The sequence below is a fragment of the Dipodomys spectabilis genome, unplaced genomic scaffold (assembly GCF_019054845.1).
Source record: "Dipodomys spectabilis isolate Male_0828 unplaced genomic scaffold, ASM1905484v1 ptg000197l, whole genome shotgun sequence".
Taxonomy (NCBI): domain Eukaryota; kingdom Metazoa; phylum Chordata; class Mammalia; order Rodentia; family Heteromyidae; genus Dipodomys; species Dipodomys spectabilis.
In genome coordinates this window covers 10,386,669-10,404,408 of record NW_024870874.1, presented here as the reverse complement: position 1 = coordinate 10,404,408, position 17,740 = coordinate 10,386,669, and the positions used below count along the sequence as shown (strand labels likewise).

Below are 17,740 nucleotides of genomic sequence, written 5' to 3'. Positions count from 1 at the left end.
GTAAATCAACACAGTCTTGGAACAACGTCCTAAGGGGGAGGGGAAGGGCACTTGTTTGATTAGTCAGATATAAAACGCCTTCTGGGGTTATACATGAAAGGTTATCAAAGTGATTGTAACGTCCGGGACTCGCAGGATTTCCGTGATTAGTTACCTGGGTTTTGGAGGCTAGGAGACATTTCCTCAGGTGCTAGGTTGGTGGCATGCCCTGACTGCTGGGTTTCTAGTATTTGCTGGTCGTCTTAAAGTCTCTGCCTTTAAGGTGGGCTCGTGTGAATGGGAAAGTGGGAAGCCGGGTCATCATCTTCCCCTCCCCCGGGTGCCACCCGGCCACCCAGCCACCCACTGCCAACGTGGCAGCTCCCACGTGGCAAGTGCAGCTACAGCGACGCGGGGCGCGCGGCGTGGGCGGGGCGTGCGGCGCGGGCGGGGTCTGGGCGTGGCTTCCCAGCCCCGCCCCCTCGGCCCTCAGGCCTCTCCCGCTTGCCTCCCGCCTGCCAGCCCGTCCGCTCGGTCCTCCACCGCCAGGGGGCGGGCGCGGCTTCCCGGTGGTCGGGGCCCCATTGGTCGCGGCCGGGCAAGCGTGGGAGGAGGCCCGCAGGGCGAGCTGGCTTCCTCCGGGCCGGTAGCGGGGTGAAGGGGAGCCTCCGAGGCGCGAGCTGGAGGTGGCCGTGGCTCCCGTCAGCCTCCGGCAAGACTGATCGCGGGGAGGCGGAAAGGCGGGCGGGAGGCCGGTGAGACGCGCGGGGAGAGCGGTGGCCGAGGGTCGGGGGGGGGGGGGGGACGGAGGGAGGCAGGGCCACCCAGACCCCCACCTTCCGCCTCAGCGCCGGGCTCCCGGGGGCTCCCGCGGCTCCCCGAGCTCGCTAGCCGGGGGCGCGTCCGCAGCTGCCCCGGGCCCGGGTCGTGGGGAGCCTGGGTCCCCCGGCGCCGCCCCGAGCATCCCGGGCCGGCGGGCCGGTCGCCTGCCGGATGGGCGGAGGGCGGGGCGGCGTCTGCGCCGGGCGGGCGGGCGGTGGGCGCCGCGCCGCCGGGTCCGCCGGGTCCGCCGGGCTCCCGGGCGGGCGCCCTTCGTCAGCCCGGCGCTGCAGATGCAGATCCGGGGCGGCGTTCTTGTGATCTGGGGCGGGAGGGAGGCGGGGATGCACCTGGGCGCTGTGCTTGGACGAGTCTGGACTCCGCTTGTGAAGTTTGGAGGTTGCTTTTCCTTCTAACAGAGGAGCCCTGGCCGATCCGTGCGTGCGCCGGTCCTGCTGGCTGCTGCTGCTGCCGCTGCTGTTTGTGTGTTTATTCTCTTATTTCTTGGCATTTTGTTTTTGCTACTGTATCCACACCTCCGGGTGTGCCTGGTGATTCCTGCTCGTCTCCCTGAGTAGTGTTGATGATTTGAAATTGACATCTCCAGCTATGACTTGTTTGGGGGTGGGGGGATTCTTTACCCCCCACTAAATTATAGGACTCCACTCTTAGTTCATAAGATCATGGGATCTGTTCTTAGGTTTTTGGATTTTTTTTCTTTTTAGAATATAGATAGGATGTCACTACCACTTGTTTACTATATCCTGGGCACAGGCTTTCCTATATAAGTGTATTTCTCATAACTCATTGGATGAGGCTCTCTATCTACTTTTCTCGTTTTGCACTTGCAAATATGAACTCTCAAGCACTTGTGAACACTTTGCGGGACTCGTGTGACGCGGTTAAAATCCAGTGCCTTCCAGAATTCAGACACGGCCATTTAACTAATAAAATAGAAGTTAATAACTCACCGAATGCCATTTAACAGGAAATGAGCAGAATTGGCAAAGCAGCATCTGGCTTTGGTGATAGCGCTGACCTGCACCTTTCTGGAGATTGCCAGTCTGAATTTTCCATCTGTTCACGAGTTAAAGTCAGTTGATTTAGGTTTATACAGGTATTATTAGGAGCTTTGTTTCATAGATTTTTACTGTCTCTCAACTCTTGAAAGACAAGTATTTCTTGATGGGAAGAAATAAAAGGTGTAGAAAGGCAACAGGAAAGTTTCCTTGTGGCAATAAAGTATCTTGACTGTTGGTGGATACAGAACCATCACTCAAAAGGTCAGATCTCTTAGTCCAGAATCAACTCTTTACCTCCCCCCCCCCCCAAATGATTACAAGACCACAGTTTGATTTTTGATGTGTTTATTCCTTAGTGGACTTGTTTGCTATGGGAGAGTTATATGAATATCTCAATCTTAATGATTTTCATAAGAAAATCATAAGGAAGTAGTATACTATCAGGTGTGCTAACTTAAGGATATTGTTACCTGTAGTTTATTGTCATTAACTGGTCAGTTGAAATGAGCTTAATTGTTGCAGTTGGTGTGTTTTCAGAAAACTTTATCTTAGAAAACTCTTTTCTGTGCAAATGTCTGCTAACCTGTGTGTGTGTGTGTGTGTGTGTGTGTGTGTGTTTTAGAAATACCATATTAAGGGCTGGGAAGATGGCTCAGTGGTAGAGCGCTTGCCTAGCATTCATGAGGCCATGGGTTCGATTCCTCAGCACCACATAAGCAGAAAAAAAAGACCGGAAGTGGCGCTGTGGCTCAAGTGGTAGAGCACTCGCCTTGAGCTGAAGAGCTGAGGGACAGTGCCCAGGCCCAGAGTTCAGGCCCCATGACCGGACCCCCCCCCCCCCCAAAAAAGAAAAAAGAAATACCATATTAATACTGTGTTTCATTCAGGGCCTTTAAGCAGTGGAAAGCACTCAACTTCTCTTTTTTTCTGCCGAAGGTTTCACAGAGAGAATTGTGTCTATCTTGGTGCAATTCAGTTTTGCAGATTAAAGACCGTGTAAGGAGTGGCTTTGTTGGAGAATTCTTAAAACATAGGATAGGAAACTGGTATAAGTAAAGTAGTTATAGGTAATGAGATTAGCCTTCTCTAATCTTTTTGTAAAGTTTACAAGATAGATACTGCATGGCCCTATAATTAAAAATTTGTTTTTCTTTCTGTCATTATTCTTGACAATATTTATTTCTGTCTTCCTACCTGCCCACAGATCTACCCCTGCTCCAAAGGATTTACTGCAGGATTAAGGTAGTTTAGAAACAACTGTAGAAATCTGAAAGAGCAGGCAAAACCTGTCATTTTTGTAGGTTTCTGTCTTGTTTTATGGTTTAGATTATGTTTATGCTCTGGGTTATAGGAATCTAATCACCATTTAATTTCTTAAACTGGTTTATGACTTTATAAGCAAACTTCTGCTTTGGTAGAGTAAAAGAACTGCAAGAAAATAGCTGGATAATTTAAAATCTAGTCGTCTGTTTTACCATTGCACACAAGAGTTCTTTTTCCCCATTCCTCACCACATTGTCTCCAGGCTTACTCATCTCAGAGGGGACCTGGCCTGGAGACAGGGTGAAAAGAAGGAAAATTCTTGTCATATGAATTTTCTTTTCCTCTTCTTCCTCTTCCTCCTCCCCCCTCCTCCTCCTCTTCTTCTTCTTCTTCTTCCTCCTCCTCCTTTTCCTCTTCTTCTTCTTCCTCCTCCTCCTCTTCTTCCTCCCTTTGGTTCCCCTTAAAATTTTCAGTATATTTGAATTGGCTTGATGTAGCTCTGAAATTCTTACAGCTGAGCCTGAATGAGTATAACCTGGGAAGCGTTTTAACTTTGCTAGAGTTTTCATCCCCATTCCTTGTGATTTCTCTCTCTCCAAGTCTGGGAATTTGCATTTTAAAGAGCACTTTGGAAATTCTGGTTGCCATGATGTGGGCATTTCTGCAGTTGGGCTTTTTGGAGTGTTGTTTTCACTGAATCTGGGAAGCCATCATTTGTAAAGTACACCATTAGTTTATATTGTACTGGGGAAACATGGTTGCAAGCCTCACTTCAGTTTAGAGGTGTTGCTAGGGGAAGTAGTGTGCCCTGAAATCAATAGTGCATGGTTTTAGCTGTCTGTGAGCCAAAGTGACTCCTCAGTTATATTAAAGGATTATTTTAAGAAACAGGATATAAGATAATAAATTATATCAGCATTTCTTCAGGGTTTTTTAAAATTATTATTTAAAACACATCTAAAACAGTTTTATAAGGTGTCCTCACTGGACATCTATGCATAAATAATGTTCTGATGATCTGGCTTTAAGGTGCAGCTCAGACACTCCTGTCTGGCCTCATGACCTTCAGACTCACTTCTAGTCATTGACACATTGTTCAGAAGTTTAGAAGTCATGAGTCCACCGAAGTGTCTTAGTTAATGCCACATTGTGACATCGGGTGACCAATCAGGTGAGTCATGATCATTTGATTTCTGGTTTTCTTTTCGCCTTTGTTCAGTCAGAGCATTGATAGCCATTATATGGCCAGCTAGCTGACTATACACATATACACCAACTACACACATCTTTCCTTGATTGATAAGTAGTTGTAGGATATAGCAGTAACAAAGGTAAGAATTAGTCTGTGTCAGAGTACACAAAGTGCTCTCTTTGCCAACTCAAAAGCTTTGGTGGCATTTGGTGTGTTCTGTAAGAGTATAGCTTAGAACAAATCTTTCCCCCTTGGTGAAACTTCAGTAAGAAGCAACCTTAGCTGCTTGTGCTGTGCTGTGTGTCCTTCCATTGTGGAGAAAGTTGCTTAGCTGGTTTAGATTTCCCAGGAAGGAGCAGAACACGGGTACATTTCTCTTTTTAATCCCTTAAGCTGTTTTTGGGAAACGTGGTTGAATGATTGTTGATCATCTGGAATCTTTTAGAAATTGGATATCTCACTGTTTGTGGGGGTGGGGGGACAGTGGAAAGAGGGACCAATTCACATGGCGTGGAGAAATTGTACTGTGGAATTTTTGACCAGGGGTGACTGGTGTTAGATGTGTGTGGTCTGTCAGGTCTGGCCACTTCTCCACTAGGCCTTAGTAACAAAGTTGGTCTTACCTAGCAACTTCCTGGACTGAGTGGTATTCCCTAACCTGTTTAGAGATGGAGGGACAGTGGCTGCAATTGTCGATTTTCCCTGATCTGTTGGAGAGCAGAGAGCAGCTTTCTGGAGGATTAGTCTCTACTAAGAAGAAGCAGATGATGTTAGGTAAAACAATTTTCATTCTGTATGGAGAAAAGCAAAATTTTCCCAGTGTAATTGCAATCTGTCTCACATCTATTGTTGGTTAACAAGACTCCATGGTGGGGGAGGGATGGGGGAGGTTGGAAACACTTTCTGCTCATTTATACTTTCCACAGTATGTTTTTAGTTGTGTTTTGGTGTCTTAGCCACATTTAGATACATTCATGTTCTAGTGATTAGACTCAGAGCCCTGTGCTAAGCAAGCTTTCTACCACATAAGCCATATCCCCTTTCACATAAAGTTTTTTGTTGTTTTTTTTGTCTGTTGTGGGGCCTGAACTCTGGGCCTGGGTGCTGTCCCTGACCTTTTCAGCTCAAGGCTAGTGCTCTACCACTTGAGCCAGAGCGCCACTTCCGGTTTTTTCTGCTTATGTGGTGCTGAGGAATTGAACCCAGGGCCTCTTACATGCAAGGCAAGCGCTCAACCACTGAGCCACTAGGTCTCACACTTTCTGAGGCTGGCCTTAGACTGCAGTACTACCTCCCTCAACATACATACATACATATATATATATATGCATATATATATCTGTGTGAATGTATGTGTATATATACATATATACACATACATATACATGTATATATTTTTGTGTATGTGTATATATACTATCAACCTAGATATCAGTGGCTCACACCTATAATCCTGACTACTCAGGAGGCTGAGATGTGAGGACTGAAGTTCAAAAGCCATCACCTGGGCCCATAAGTACATGAAACTCTTGTCTCTTGTACTTAACTACCAAAAAGATAGAAATGGAATTGTGTCTCAATTGGTGATAACATGCCATCTTGAGTGGAAAACCTAAAGGACAGTGCTCAGACCTGAATTCAAGGCCCAGTTCTTCTGGCACAGAAACAACAGCAGCAGCAACAACAGTAATAACAATACTGTTTTGTTACTTAAGCTAAGAAAAGCTATAAGACATTGATTCAGATAACTGTCCCGGATCTACACATAGCCAGGTATGGTGGCACATGCCCTAAATCCCAGCAGTTGAGACAGGCAGAAGCAGGCAGAGAGGAAATTTAAGGCCAGCCTGGGCTGCATAAGCTTCTGAGATGACTCAAAAAGCCCCACCAAAACAAAACAGCAAAATGAAAACAGAATTCTTCCTCTGTCTCGCTCTCTCTTCCCAAGAGTTTCAGTAGAACATTACACATATATCCTGAAAGGCTGTTATTGGTTCTCTTGACCTATTTATTATGTTTTTGGTCTGGTGCTCTGTATTCTTACCTTTTGAGGGCTGACTTTTCAGGACTTGGAATTTTTTCTTCCCTTTCTCAACTCCTTTGAAACAGATACTTTTAAAATAGTTTGTGACTGACCAAATTTCCTCTTAATCATTATTTCTTATGTCTAAAGCTGTACAACAGGTGTTTGTTCCCTTCACAGAAAGTTCCCACCACTCTTCTGTTTATTTCACACGAATGTACTTCTCTATCACAACTAGGTTGTTTTTAAGCATTGGGGGTGTGTGGTTCGGTTGGGGAGGGGTCCGGTTGGGGGGCCTGACTCTGGGCCTGGGCACTGTCCCTCAGCTCTTCAGCTCCAGGCTAGCGCTCTACCACTTGTGCCACAGCGCCACTTCCGGCTTTTTTCTTTTGCTTATGTGGTGCTGAGGAATCGAACCCAGGGCCTCATGCATGCTAGGCAAGTGCTCTACCACTGAGCCACCTTCCCAGCCCTTTTTAAGCATTTTTACCCATTTACCATGGTTCTAATGCCTCTTCTAGTTAGGAACTTTTTATTCACTATTAGCTTATCCTCTTGCACTTTCAGTGCTCTAGGGATGAAGTTTGTTTCCCTTCTGATCTTGGGGAGGTCTGCATGGATTCTCCATGCAAACAGCCAGTATCTTTGTCTACACATACTTAACAGATATATGTATAGAGGTATATGTTCTTTATAATACACTGTACATGTCTATGGACTTTTAACATACTGTGTATAGTTTAATTATTACAAGGAGTTGCTTCATGGTCTTGGAAGCTGAGAAGTTTTAGGAACTGCTGTCAACGTTACCACTCCGAGAGCTGAAGGTGTGGTTCCTGGAATGCCTGAAGGCATTGTCCCAGCTAATTGGCGGATTGCATCCTCCCTCTGTTGTTGTGGGTGTTGTTATGGGAACCTTCCCCACCCCCTCCTTACCCCCATGCACTATGTTTTGCCTTCTGTCCTCACACCACCATCTGTACAAAAGACTGACCTCCAAATGTGTGGGAAGTACTTTCCACCAGAAAACAAAAAAAATCAGTTCTGCAGCAGGACCTGCAGGGTGTCCTCTAATGCAGTTCATCTCTGACTCTACCTACCTAGAGATAGCATCGATTTTGATGGCCCCCAATCTTAATTGCTCCAGGTTGTTTTACCTCTACTTCAGCTGAGCTAGGTGTAGAGTCTTTAAAACCCTCCCCACTGGCTCAGCTAATTTCAGTGGCTCACAGGCCATGGAGATGCATAGGTTCCACGTGTGTTAGAAATGGCATCACAAAGGCACAGGTGAAGAGATGCATAGGGCTGGGGGGGAGGTGGGGAGTTGTGGAGAGCTTCCACGCCCTCTCCACAAACTCTGGTCATCCAACCCTTGTCCTCTGGTGTTTTTATGGAGACTTCATTGCATAGGCATGATTCAGGTATCCACAGCTCTGTGACGGACGTTGGTGACGTTGTGCTTGAACAGGAAGGGGATGATTTGAATGATACTGGAGCTAGTGGGCAGACTCGCCAGTCTTGTCCTGTAGCAGTCCTCTACATAGGTCAGGAGCCCTTGGGCTGAGGAAGGTCTTAATGCCTAATGTCAATCAAGGCTGGCAAGTTTTTTGTAAGTGATTTTTTTAATGGCAAGCTATAAGACAAGAAAAGATGAAGGTTTCTGTGACCTGCAGTGAGAATGGGTATTTTTACATTTTGTGATCTGCCTTGGCGGGGGAGTTGTCAGCCAGACCACAAGTGTACGTGTGTCTGTGTGTGTGTGTGTGTGTGTGTGTGTGTGTGTGTGTGTCCCATGGATTGAGGAAGGCAATTCAGATGCTTATTATCCACACTCTTCCAGACACACTGGAAAAGTGTTTAAATATATGGTGGACAACCTGTGGCCCAATTATTTTAAAGTTACCATCATTGGGCCTAAATATACTCTATGTATGGGTTTTGGTGTTTTTGTTTTGCCTTGAAAAGCCCCATCAATTGACTTATATTATCTGAATTTAGTCTGTTTTATTTTAAAGTTGTAATTTGCCAACACGGAATTAAAGTTGAGTGGAGTTAAATTATAATTTCTCCCTATTTGTGGAATATAACTTGTATACTCCATTTTCTTCTAGTTTAGGTTTTTTAAAAAAATTTAACTATATCAATGAGTGTTTGCTGCATCTTGTATAATTTTTGTCTTGAGGTTGGAGGGTTCAGATATACAAGCTTAGTTATTCTGACACACTGTCAAACCTTTGGAGTAGCTAGTTACAGCAGAGATTAGCACTTCCCAGTACAATTTGCAAAAGCCAAACATGGCATTTTGTCAACACATCCCTTTAATATTAGTATGTCAGTGAGCAGCCGGACTGAAAAAGAGGTGGATTTGTGGGCCTTCCCTCCCCCTTCATGGGACCTTAGACAAATCCCCTGACCTCAGCTATAATGCTACCCCTAATACCTACTATACCTAGAGGGCGGGCTGGAAGATTACATAAAATAACTGTGTGTGTATACATACATACACATACATATGTGCACATGTGTGCATGTGCATTGCGTCTGTTCTGGTGAGACAGGTCTCTCCCATTTAATTGTTTTAGGGTGTATTTGCTGATAAAGGATGCTGGTGTAATTTAGAATCTTTAAGGAGGGTGGAAGTACCCTCTTGACCTGTGATTTTTATCTCTTGTTCCTTAAAGTATCGTACATTTGGAGACCATTCTTTCTTGTTAACATAACTGCCCAATTTGTGCTTGACTAACAAAACAACTCAGTTGCACCAAACTAGGTGGGCTATAGGAAATGGTTAAGTTAGGAAACATTTATAGGTATAGGTCTCCCAGCAGGACCCTGGTTGAGGCTCCTCCTTAAGTCTCAGCTTCACACTTAGTGTTTACACAGGTCAGTATTTCCTTGCGCCGAGGGCACCACATTGGCCCTCATTGCTGCTGATGACACCCCTTAAGTTCAGCATACTTTTTGGAGCAAATACATTGCATAAATGTACTGAGGGATTTTTTTGTGTGTGTTTTGTTTTAATGTATTTTTAATCTGTCCTAGTATTCCTACCATGAATGTTCTGATGTAGGTAACTGGCTCTAATCTCAGTACTCTGTTCTGGTACTGGGGCTTGTACTCAGGGCCTGGGCTCTTTGTTTTGTTTTGGTTTTTGGTTTTTTTTTTTTGTTGTTCAAGGTTGGTACCTTACAATTTGAACCAAAGCTACACCTCCAGCTTTTTGGTGATTAATTGGTGATAAGTGTCTCATGGACTTTCCTGCCCTGGCTGGCTTTGAATCCCAATCCTCAGAATGCAACCTTTAGAATAGCTGGGATAACAGTCATGTGCTACTGATACCAGATGAAGATTTTCAATTTTTAGCAAAAGGCCTTCTGTCTTGTTACTATTTATATTCATTACTCTGGGTCTCTTCTATTTTCATTTGGTAAGATTTTACTTTGGAAATTATAAAATATTAATTCTCTTAATCGCTTAAGAAATATTTGTGGGAGTCAGACTTAGCCGTGCGATTCTGTTGGCTGGCACTGTGGCCTTAGTGATGAGTACAGAAATCAACTTGTTGGGCGGTACAAGGAGGTGGCAGGTGGGTGAGGAGGTAGTGTGTAATCACACAGGTACATTCTCAACGGAGACTGAAGTAGATCAGCAGGTGGCTGGTGGCCAGCTGCTTCCACATTTTCAAAGAAATTTTCCTAGGCCACACACAGATCACACATGAAGTTATTATAGAATATCAGCTGGGAGGAGAGACATGTGTATGGTAAAAGCAGAGTTCAATTTCACTGGGAGTCAAAGAAGGATTTATATAACCTGGTGGGGTTTTCATTTGAAAGCCAAGAATTTTTTCCCCCCACTTCTTCTGCTTTTATGTGATGGTTTGGGGAGACTTGAGTATCTCTCGTTTCCTTTCAGTATTTTCCTAGCCTGTGGCTAAGTAGTTTAAATAGATATATGACATTGACTTTTGCTATTATGTGAAAGATGTTCAGATAGCTATGAAAGGGAAAGAAATCAGTAAAGAATGACTCAGTTAAGTGTTGATTTTTTTTTTCCTTCAGGGTAGATTGTGTAGGGGGAAAAAATGATTGTGTAGAAGAAAAAGAGCCAGAATATGAGCATTGCACCTTTGAGTGCTGTCTATACTGCTCCTCTTTCCCCTGGCTTTTTTCAGTGACGAAGAAAACTGAACATTTTATTTCTTTTTCATTGTTCTTTGAGTATGAACCATTGTTTTTGATTTGCAGCTTTTTAAAACTTAATGAGGTTGGATATCAGCATTGATCCATAAATATCAAAATACAATTTGAAGTAGAGGGATAACATTCTTCTGATTAATGTAGCCATTAAACAGCACCTCCCTTTGAGTTCTGTTCCTTTGCAGGAGGCTGAGTTGATGTGGAAGATGGCTAGGTAACCTTGGATGTGGAGTTACTACCAGACGCATGGACTTACCATTATACGATAAAAAGTCACCGATCTTGAGTTATTTCTTAAGAGGGAAATGCTCCTATACATATAGGTGTTTTCCCCATTGTGTGGGATAAAATAATATCAAAGAACATTTTCTTCTTTTGATCTTTGGCATCATTCAATCAATAAGTTATTTGCTGAAATATTTAAAATTGCAATTCTGTACTTGTGGATATATTATTTTGCAAATGCACATTGAAAAACATGAGAGAAAATTGGTACAAAATAAGCCTATGGATCTTTATTGTAGTGATCGCTGAAGTATGTTATAAAAAATTGCCGGGTGCTGGTGGCTCATGCTTGTAATCCTAGCTACTCAGGAGGCTGAGATCTGAGGATCATAATTCATAGCCAGCCCAGGCAGGAAACTCCTTGAGACTCTTATCTCCAATAAACCACTAGAAAACCGGAAGTGGCGCTGTGGTTCAAGTGGTAGAGCACTCTCCTTGAGCTGAAGAGTGCAGGGACAATGCTCAAGCCCAGAGTTCAAGCCTCACGACTAACTAAAAAAAAAAAAAAATGAAGTGGTGTCACATAATTGCAAGAGCCTGCCAACCTAAAGTTTTGGAGGCCATTTCTACAGATAATCCCTTCCATGACTAGATAAAGAGAAATCTCTTCGGATCTGACCTCACTATTCAGTTTCTCTGGGTGGGAAATAGTCATATTCAACGATATACTTCTCAGATTTACTAAGTGTCCACAATGCCTTATAATCACCAAGAAAAATCTGTGTATCTTCTAGCCACTGGCTCGATAGCAAGTTTTCTCATTTCTTTTCCCACTTGGGAGCTGTGGAGTAAGATCCAGGCTTCTCTTTTGCGGTTTTGAGGCCTAGTGGAAGGAGATGGGCAGTGATGCTTGGTTTTTGTTGTTATTGTTTGTTTGTTTGTTTTGTGTGGGGGGGTTGACAGTTTTGGGGCTTGAACTCAGGACCTGGATACTGTCCCTGAGCTTCTTTTGCACAAGGCTAGCACTATACCACTTGAGCCACAGTGCCACTTCCTGCTTTTTCTGTTTATGTGGTACTGAGGAGTCAAACCCAGGGCTTCATACATGCTAGGCAAGCACTCTTCTGCTAAGCCACATTCCCAGCCCTGTTTGTTTTTTAAATTAAATGTCATATTGGCAAAATACTTAGAAATGTCATGACATTTGCTTAATTAATTTTACATATACACTCCAAACCCAATCTGATGTGGAATATTCATTCTAAAACTAATAAAAGTGTGCCTGTGGTTCATACCTGTAATCCTAATTACTCAGGAGGCTGAGATCTGAGGATCATGGTTCAAAGCCAGCCCAGGCAGGAAAGTCCGTGAAACTCTTATCACCAATAAACCACCAGAAAACCGGAAGTGGTGCTGTAACGCAAGCCTTGAGCTGAAGAGCTGAGGGACAGCACCCAGGCCCAGAGATCAAGCCCCATGACTGACCAAAAACAAAACAGCAACAACAAAAAACAACTAAAAGTATTTGTCTTTTTCTTTTGATTTTAGGAGATTCTTTAATGAAAAGTGCCATAAACTAAGAAACCAAACATGAGGGTAGCAGGTAAGATATTTAATCCAGAAAAGTAATTTTGTCTTTTATGTAACTTGATTTATTTTTACTTGTTTATTAATTTTAGTAATGATGAAAGGAGAGGCTAAATAATGATTGTGTATTTTGAGATCGGGGGTCTCACTATGTTGTCTTTGCTGGCCTCCAACTTTTGATCCTCCTCCCTCAGTCTCCCGAATAACTACGATGATAGGTTTGTACCATGTGCTCAGCTGAATGGGTTTTCAATGACCTTTAAATCGCTGTATAACGGGGTTTCGATTCAAGGTATCGGTTTATTAGCACATCTTTGATCAGTGTCACCAGTTCCCTCATTCTCCCTTTCTCTCTCTCGACCCCATCTATTCTCTCTAGCTCAGTGTTCCTTCATGCCAATTGCCAAACTACGCTACATTTAAACATTCCTTAGCCTTTTTTATTTGTCTTTTTAAATAGTCAGCAAACCATAAACTGGACATTTAATGAGTTTTATGTAAGTTTTTATAGCTTATAGTTGTCTTTTGTTGAAATGATACTAAATCTTTGAAATTATGGTCTTAATGTTTATTTCTCATACATTAAACTTAAAGGATGACAAAATAGCCATATAACAAATGATTTTGACACTGTAAGAAAGCTAATGTTTGTTTTACTAAGTTTTAGACTATCGAGACAACTAGTTTCTAAATTTTAAAAGTTGAAATCTCTCCTATGTGAAACTAAAAGTGATGCGTGTACCTCACAGGATTTAGTGAAAATAATCAAATCCGCATGGAAAAGTGAGGAGAACATCACTGGGTAATCATGGTGCTCATGTAGTTATCTTCAAGCATTACATTAGGACAAATTCATAAATACCTGGTGGCCTCTTCCCACCTGAAACAAAAATAACTTGGCTTCCCCAAAACACTCTTCCTTCTTTGACAACCACAGCAGTGCACATTTTCACCAAGGGATTTCTCTTGTGTGCCCAACATAGGAGATAGCTTGTAATTCGAAATCAGTGTACTTGGTCTTTTAATGATCACCTCTCAAAGTAAACTAAATATTTTCCTACAAAAGCATGTCTTAGAAATTGCCTAAAGTCAAGGCAGATGAGCAAAGATGTCTTCATACTTGGGTATGATTATATAGGATGAGGCATAGCGAATCAAAGTTATTAAACCACACTGAATGTTGTTAGAAGTGTTTTTGTAGGAATTTGAAAAACTGGATGTCTGCTATGAAATTACAAAACATCCTTTTTTTTTTTAAGGAGTTACATAATTGTTGAAGGAAAATATTACCAGAAAACAAGTGAGAGTGTCTGTGGTTTTTTTTTTAAACTATTGCAATATCATTTTTTTCCATTTTAATATCGCAAGGACTGTTTATGATTCTGTATCCAGAAGATTTGAAAATACGTTGCCTAATTAGGCATAGCAGCTTGAATGAAAGCAATATTCTCTTTGTACATAATTCTAAACTCATTCTAGTTGAAATTACCTTTGTCATCTCGTCCATTTTTCTGACTCTGACAATTAATACCCAGGTTAATTGATGAGTAATTGTTCACAGAGTGCTAATTTTATGTTTGGCACAATTCCTAAAGTAAGTCTTGGGAGAATTGCCCTTAGTGAACAAATAAGAAAGATTAGCTATTGCTTTTAACTAATTAGTCTCTTCTATGTTTTAAGAAGGTCCTGTTGCTTGAATACCCATTGAGCCATCATACTTATATCTCAAGTTGATACTTTTTGGCTTTATGAAAAACAGGAATACACTCAAAGTAATACAGACCCTGGCTAGAACCAAGAGAGAATCTCATGGGAAATTAAGAATGGGAATCATCTTCATTTTGGAACTGAATAGGCAAACCAGTTCTGAAGACCTTTTGCAATGGAAGTCCCAGAATTGTTAACACTATGGAGACCACACTGAATATAGATTCTCTGCCAACTTTTCTTTTCCTTAGAGCTTTTCCTTGTCAATTTTTCTTTCTTGTTAAATTTTTCCTTTCTTGTTAGTCTTGTATAAATGACTGTGTCATGACCTTTGCCTGCTTAGTTCTATGAACTAGCAAGTGACTTAAAATTTCTGCCTCATATTCCTCATTTTTCAAGTGAAAATAGTATAATGTTGGTGCAACTAAGATTGTAGTTATAAAGCATTCAGCTCTCTAGTAAGCATTCAGAAAATAGTATGTATGTCTTACAAACATACACATATACATACTCATATTCTGTGTGTGTATATGTATATACGCACACAGCTTTAGTGAAGGCTTAGGTTTAGCTCTGAGTAAAACTTAGAACCCTCAGGTTTCTTGATATTTTAATAACTTTAGTATTAATAACTGTTTCATAGGATATACATGAAAAGATTGTCTCTGTACGTACCCGTGGTTGCTAGAAAGTAATCTATAAACTGTCATGTAAGGTACAGTCTTCAAGTGAGTGGGCTTAAATGATCAAGAAAGAATATTCCACCTACCTGTTTAACAAGCAGTTGTTCAGATTATTACTTTGTGTTAGGCACTCAGCTAGTACCTGAGGGGAAGAACTCAAAGCCTAATGGAATTTTCCTGTCTTGTTTACTGAAATCATAGACATAGGAATTGCTCTTAAAACAGAAAGCGTGGTGAAGAAATTAGGAAATGTAGGAGAGAGGCAGAAATGGATTAGTAGTAATACTTCTTCATTGCCATGTCCTTGTTATATTGATGGAATGTTTGTTTTTTTTCTTTTTCTTTTAATACCCAGCCCCTTACTATGCAGCCATTGAGTGTTTTGAAATAGCAATGAGTAGGTTTTATCTTCTCAGCGTTCTTCTCAGCCTTTCTGAGCATCATCAGCTCCTTGTAAAGATCCTCTTTCCATTTAAAGATACAATCTTTTCTCTTTAGGTTTTTGAAATTAAAACAAACTTTTTAAAAAAAATTTCTCCTTGTCTAATAAAGTGAGCCTGGTATTCTTTTTTTGAAGAATGTATAATTTGGTTTTAGGGCCAAGTACTGTACAAACCACCAGACTTTATTAGAGAACCTGGATTCTGGAGTCTGTGCTGCTACTAATTTGTTTGGCTGCTATCTCACCTCGGAGTAAAGATAGTGAGGTGACTGCTGATTCCATCTCTTTTATGTCAACACAAATTAACCCCAAGCCATTACTGGGAGAGGAGATAGAGCTAGTATAGACACATTTTATATTTTTCCCAAATAAGGTGATAACACATCTTGGAAGGTCAAAGGTTAAGCGGGCAGTATTTCTTGGCTATTGTTTCCCATTTCTTTTCCAATTTTGTATTTTGTTGTTTTCTCTCCTAGATTGGTTAGCTGTGAAGAAAAAGAAGAGATAATTCATATTAAACATTAACAATGTAATGTCAGTAACAATGATTTACAAGGCACTCAAACATGACTAAAGATAGAAAAGAATAAGAATATAATATTATATAAGAATACATTAGAATGGGTGGGGGGTTTGATTGGGTGGGGGGGAGAGGGGAGGGTGGGAAGGGAGGTGAAGGGTAAACAAAGGAGGAGGCTGCAGTGCTTGGTAAGAAATGTATGCATTATCCTGCCCATGTAATTGTAACCCCTCTGTACAGTATGTTCTCAAATAAAATAAAATTAAATTAAAAAAACAAAAAGAATACATTAGAAAATACAGTCATAATATTGCATACATATCCTATGAAACCAAGAAAAATTGAGAGGAGGGACTGGGTTAGGAGGGATGAGGGAGAATGATGAAAAGATGAACTTCAATCAGGATGAGATCTTTTTTTTTTGTGAAAATACCATACAGAGGGGTTACAATTACATGAGCAAGGTAATGAGTAAATTTGTTTCTTTCTTTTTTTGGGGGGTGGGGGGAGGGGTCCAGTCATGGGGCCTGAACTCTGGGCCTGGGCGCTGTCCCTCAGCTCTTCAGCTCAAGGCTAGCGCTCTACCACTTGAGCCACAGTGCTACTTCCGGCTTTTTTCTTTTTGCTTATGTGGTGCTGAAGAATCGAACCCAGGGCCTCATGCAAGCAAGGCAAACGCTCTACCACTGAGCCACCTTCCCAGCCCATAATATACAGTGACCCCAGTAAATTTCTTATCAAGCATTGTTGCCTCCTTTTGTTTCCCCTCCCCCCCCCAGCCCACGCCAAAGTTGAAAAGTTCATTTTTTGACATAAGGTCTTGTACAACTCATTGTTTTAATGGGTCCACCTGTATCCCTGTTTAAACAATTTGTTTTTTCCCTTCCCCTCCACAAATTATAGAAACTGATTTTTAAATGGTAACTAACTTTGTGCAACAACTAAAATATAATACGAGATAACAAAAAAAAATCTATAAAAATAAGCCTTTTTTTTTTTTTTTTTAAAGATGAGGAATATAACCTGTAGTGCTTACCCTGTATAGATGCCAAATTATATCCTTCGGAATTTGGGGAGCCTATTTTTAACGAGAAAATAAGTAGGGGAAGACTTTTTTTGTTGTTGTTGTTGTTGTTGTTTACTGTTTTGTGAGGAATTAAGTACTTCCAGAGATGGTGATAGGACAATAAGCATCTTACCTTTCACTTGAGAACTTGAGTTGATGGATTTCCTGATCTTGATACCTCCATAAGGTCCAGTATTTTTCTCACTTCCCTGGAATTTCTCCTCCATTGGCTGAGATACTTTGGCGTAATCAGCCAGTGGCTGATGGACTGATACTAGATGATTATTTTGAGTGTTAAGCTAGAATGATGTCTCTAGCAGACTTGTGTTTGGTTACCTTGAGGATCAGGAAAAATCCCTCTTGGTTCAGTTTTTGTTGTAAGCCAAATAAAATTAAGGTCCAGTAGATTAATAGGAGTTTTGACATGTAACCTTTGATATTTATTGCCAAAGGCTCATAAACTCATGCTGAATTATTTCTTCCTTTTACCCAGGAGCTGCAAAGTTGGTGGTAGCTGTGGCAGTATTTTTACTGACATTTTATGTTATTTCTCAAGTATTTGAAATAAAAATGGATGCAAGTTTAGGAAATCTATTTGGTAAGTTCTATGGTTTTTCCCTTTTTAGAACTAATTTCTAATGTAGCTTTTTAATTTTTTTTTCAGTTTCATTTATTTTCTGCTGTTTAGTCATTTAGAAAAAGAATTATCAGTAAATGTGGTTCATTTGAATATACTAAAATGCATAGGTTATTAGAGTTAAGGCAGTTAAAGCAAGAAACCTTCTGTTTAACATTTGAAACATTTAATGATTCTGTTTCATACATGCTGGGCAACATTCTGAAAGATAATCACAGCACCCATAATTTTAAATCATTTCTGTTTGCCACCCATATCCCTCAGTTTTCAGGGAGTCATAATAATGAATTTTAATAATGATCATCACCATTGATCTTATTTTCTTTCTGTGAATTCTCCTTTTATTCCATTCATATAATATATTTCCATATTATAA

The 17,740-nt window shown here is 41.3% G+C and overlaps 1 protein-coding gene across 2 annotated transcripts in view; it reads left to right on the top strand.

Moving 5' to 3' along the window:
• Window positions 1-566: 566 nt before the first annotated feature.
• The window catches only part of Fam3c (FAM3 metabolism regulating signaling molecule C), a 39,880-nt gene continuing 22,706 nt past the window's right edge, over window positions 567-17,740 (top strand). The window contains exons 1-3 of one of the 2 annotated variants that reach the window (XM_042695948.1): window positions 567-719; window positions 12,271-12,325; window positions 17,221-17,325. In XM_042695948.1, the coding sequence (XP_042551882.1) occupies window positions 12,313-12,325; window positions 17,221-17,325 (118 nt within the window). In that variant the 5' untranslated portion in view covers window positions 567-719; window positions 12,271-12,312. Of the gene's footprint in view, window positions 735-12,270; window positions 12,326-17,220; window positions 17,326-17,740 lie in introns of both variants that reach the window. The other variant, XM_042695947.1, reaches the window with a different exon arrangement.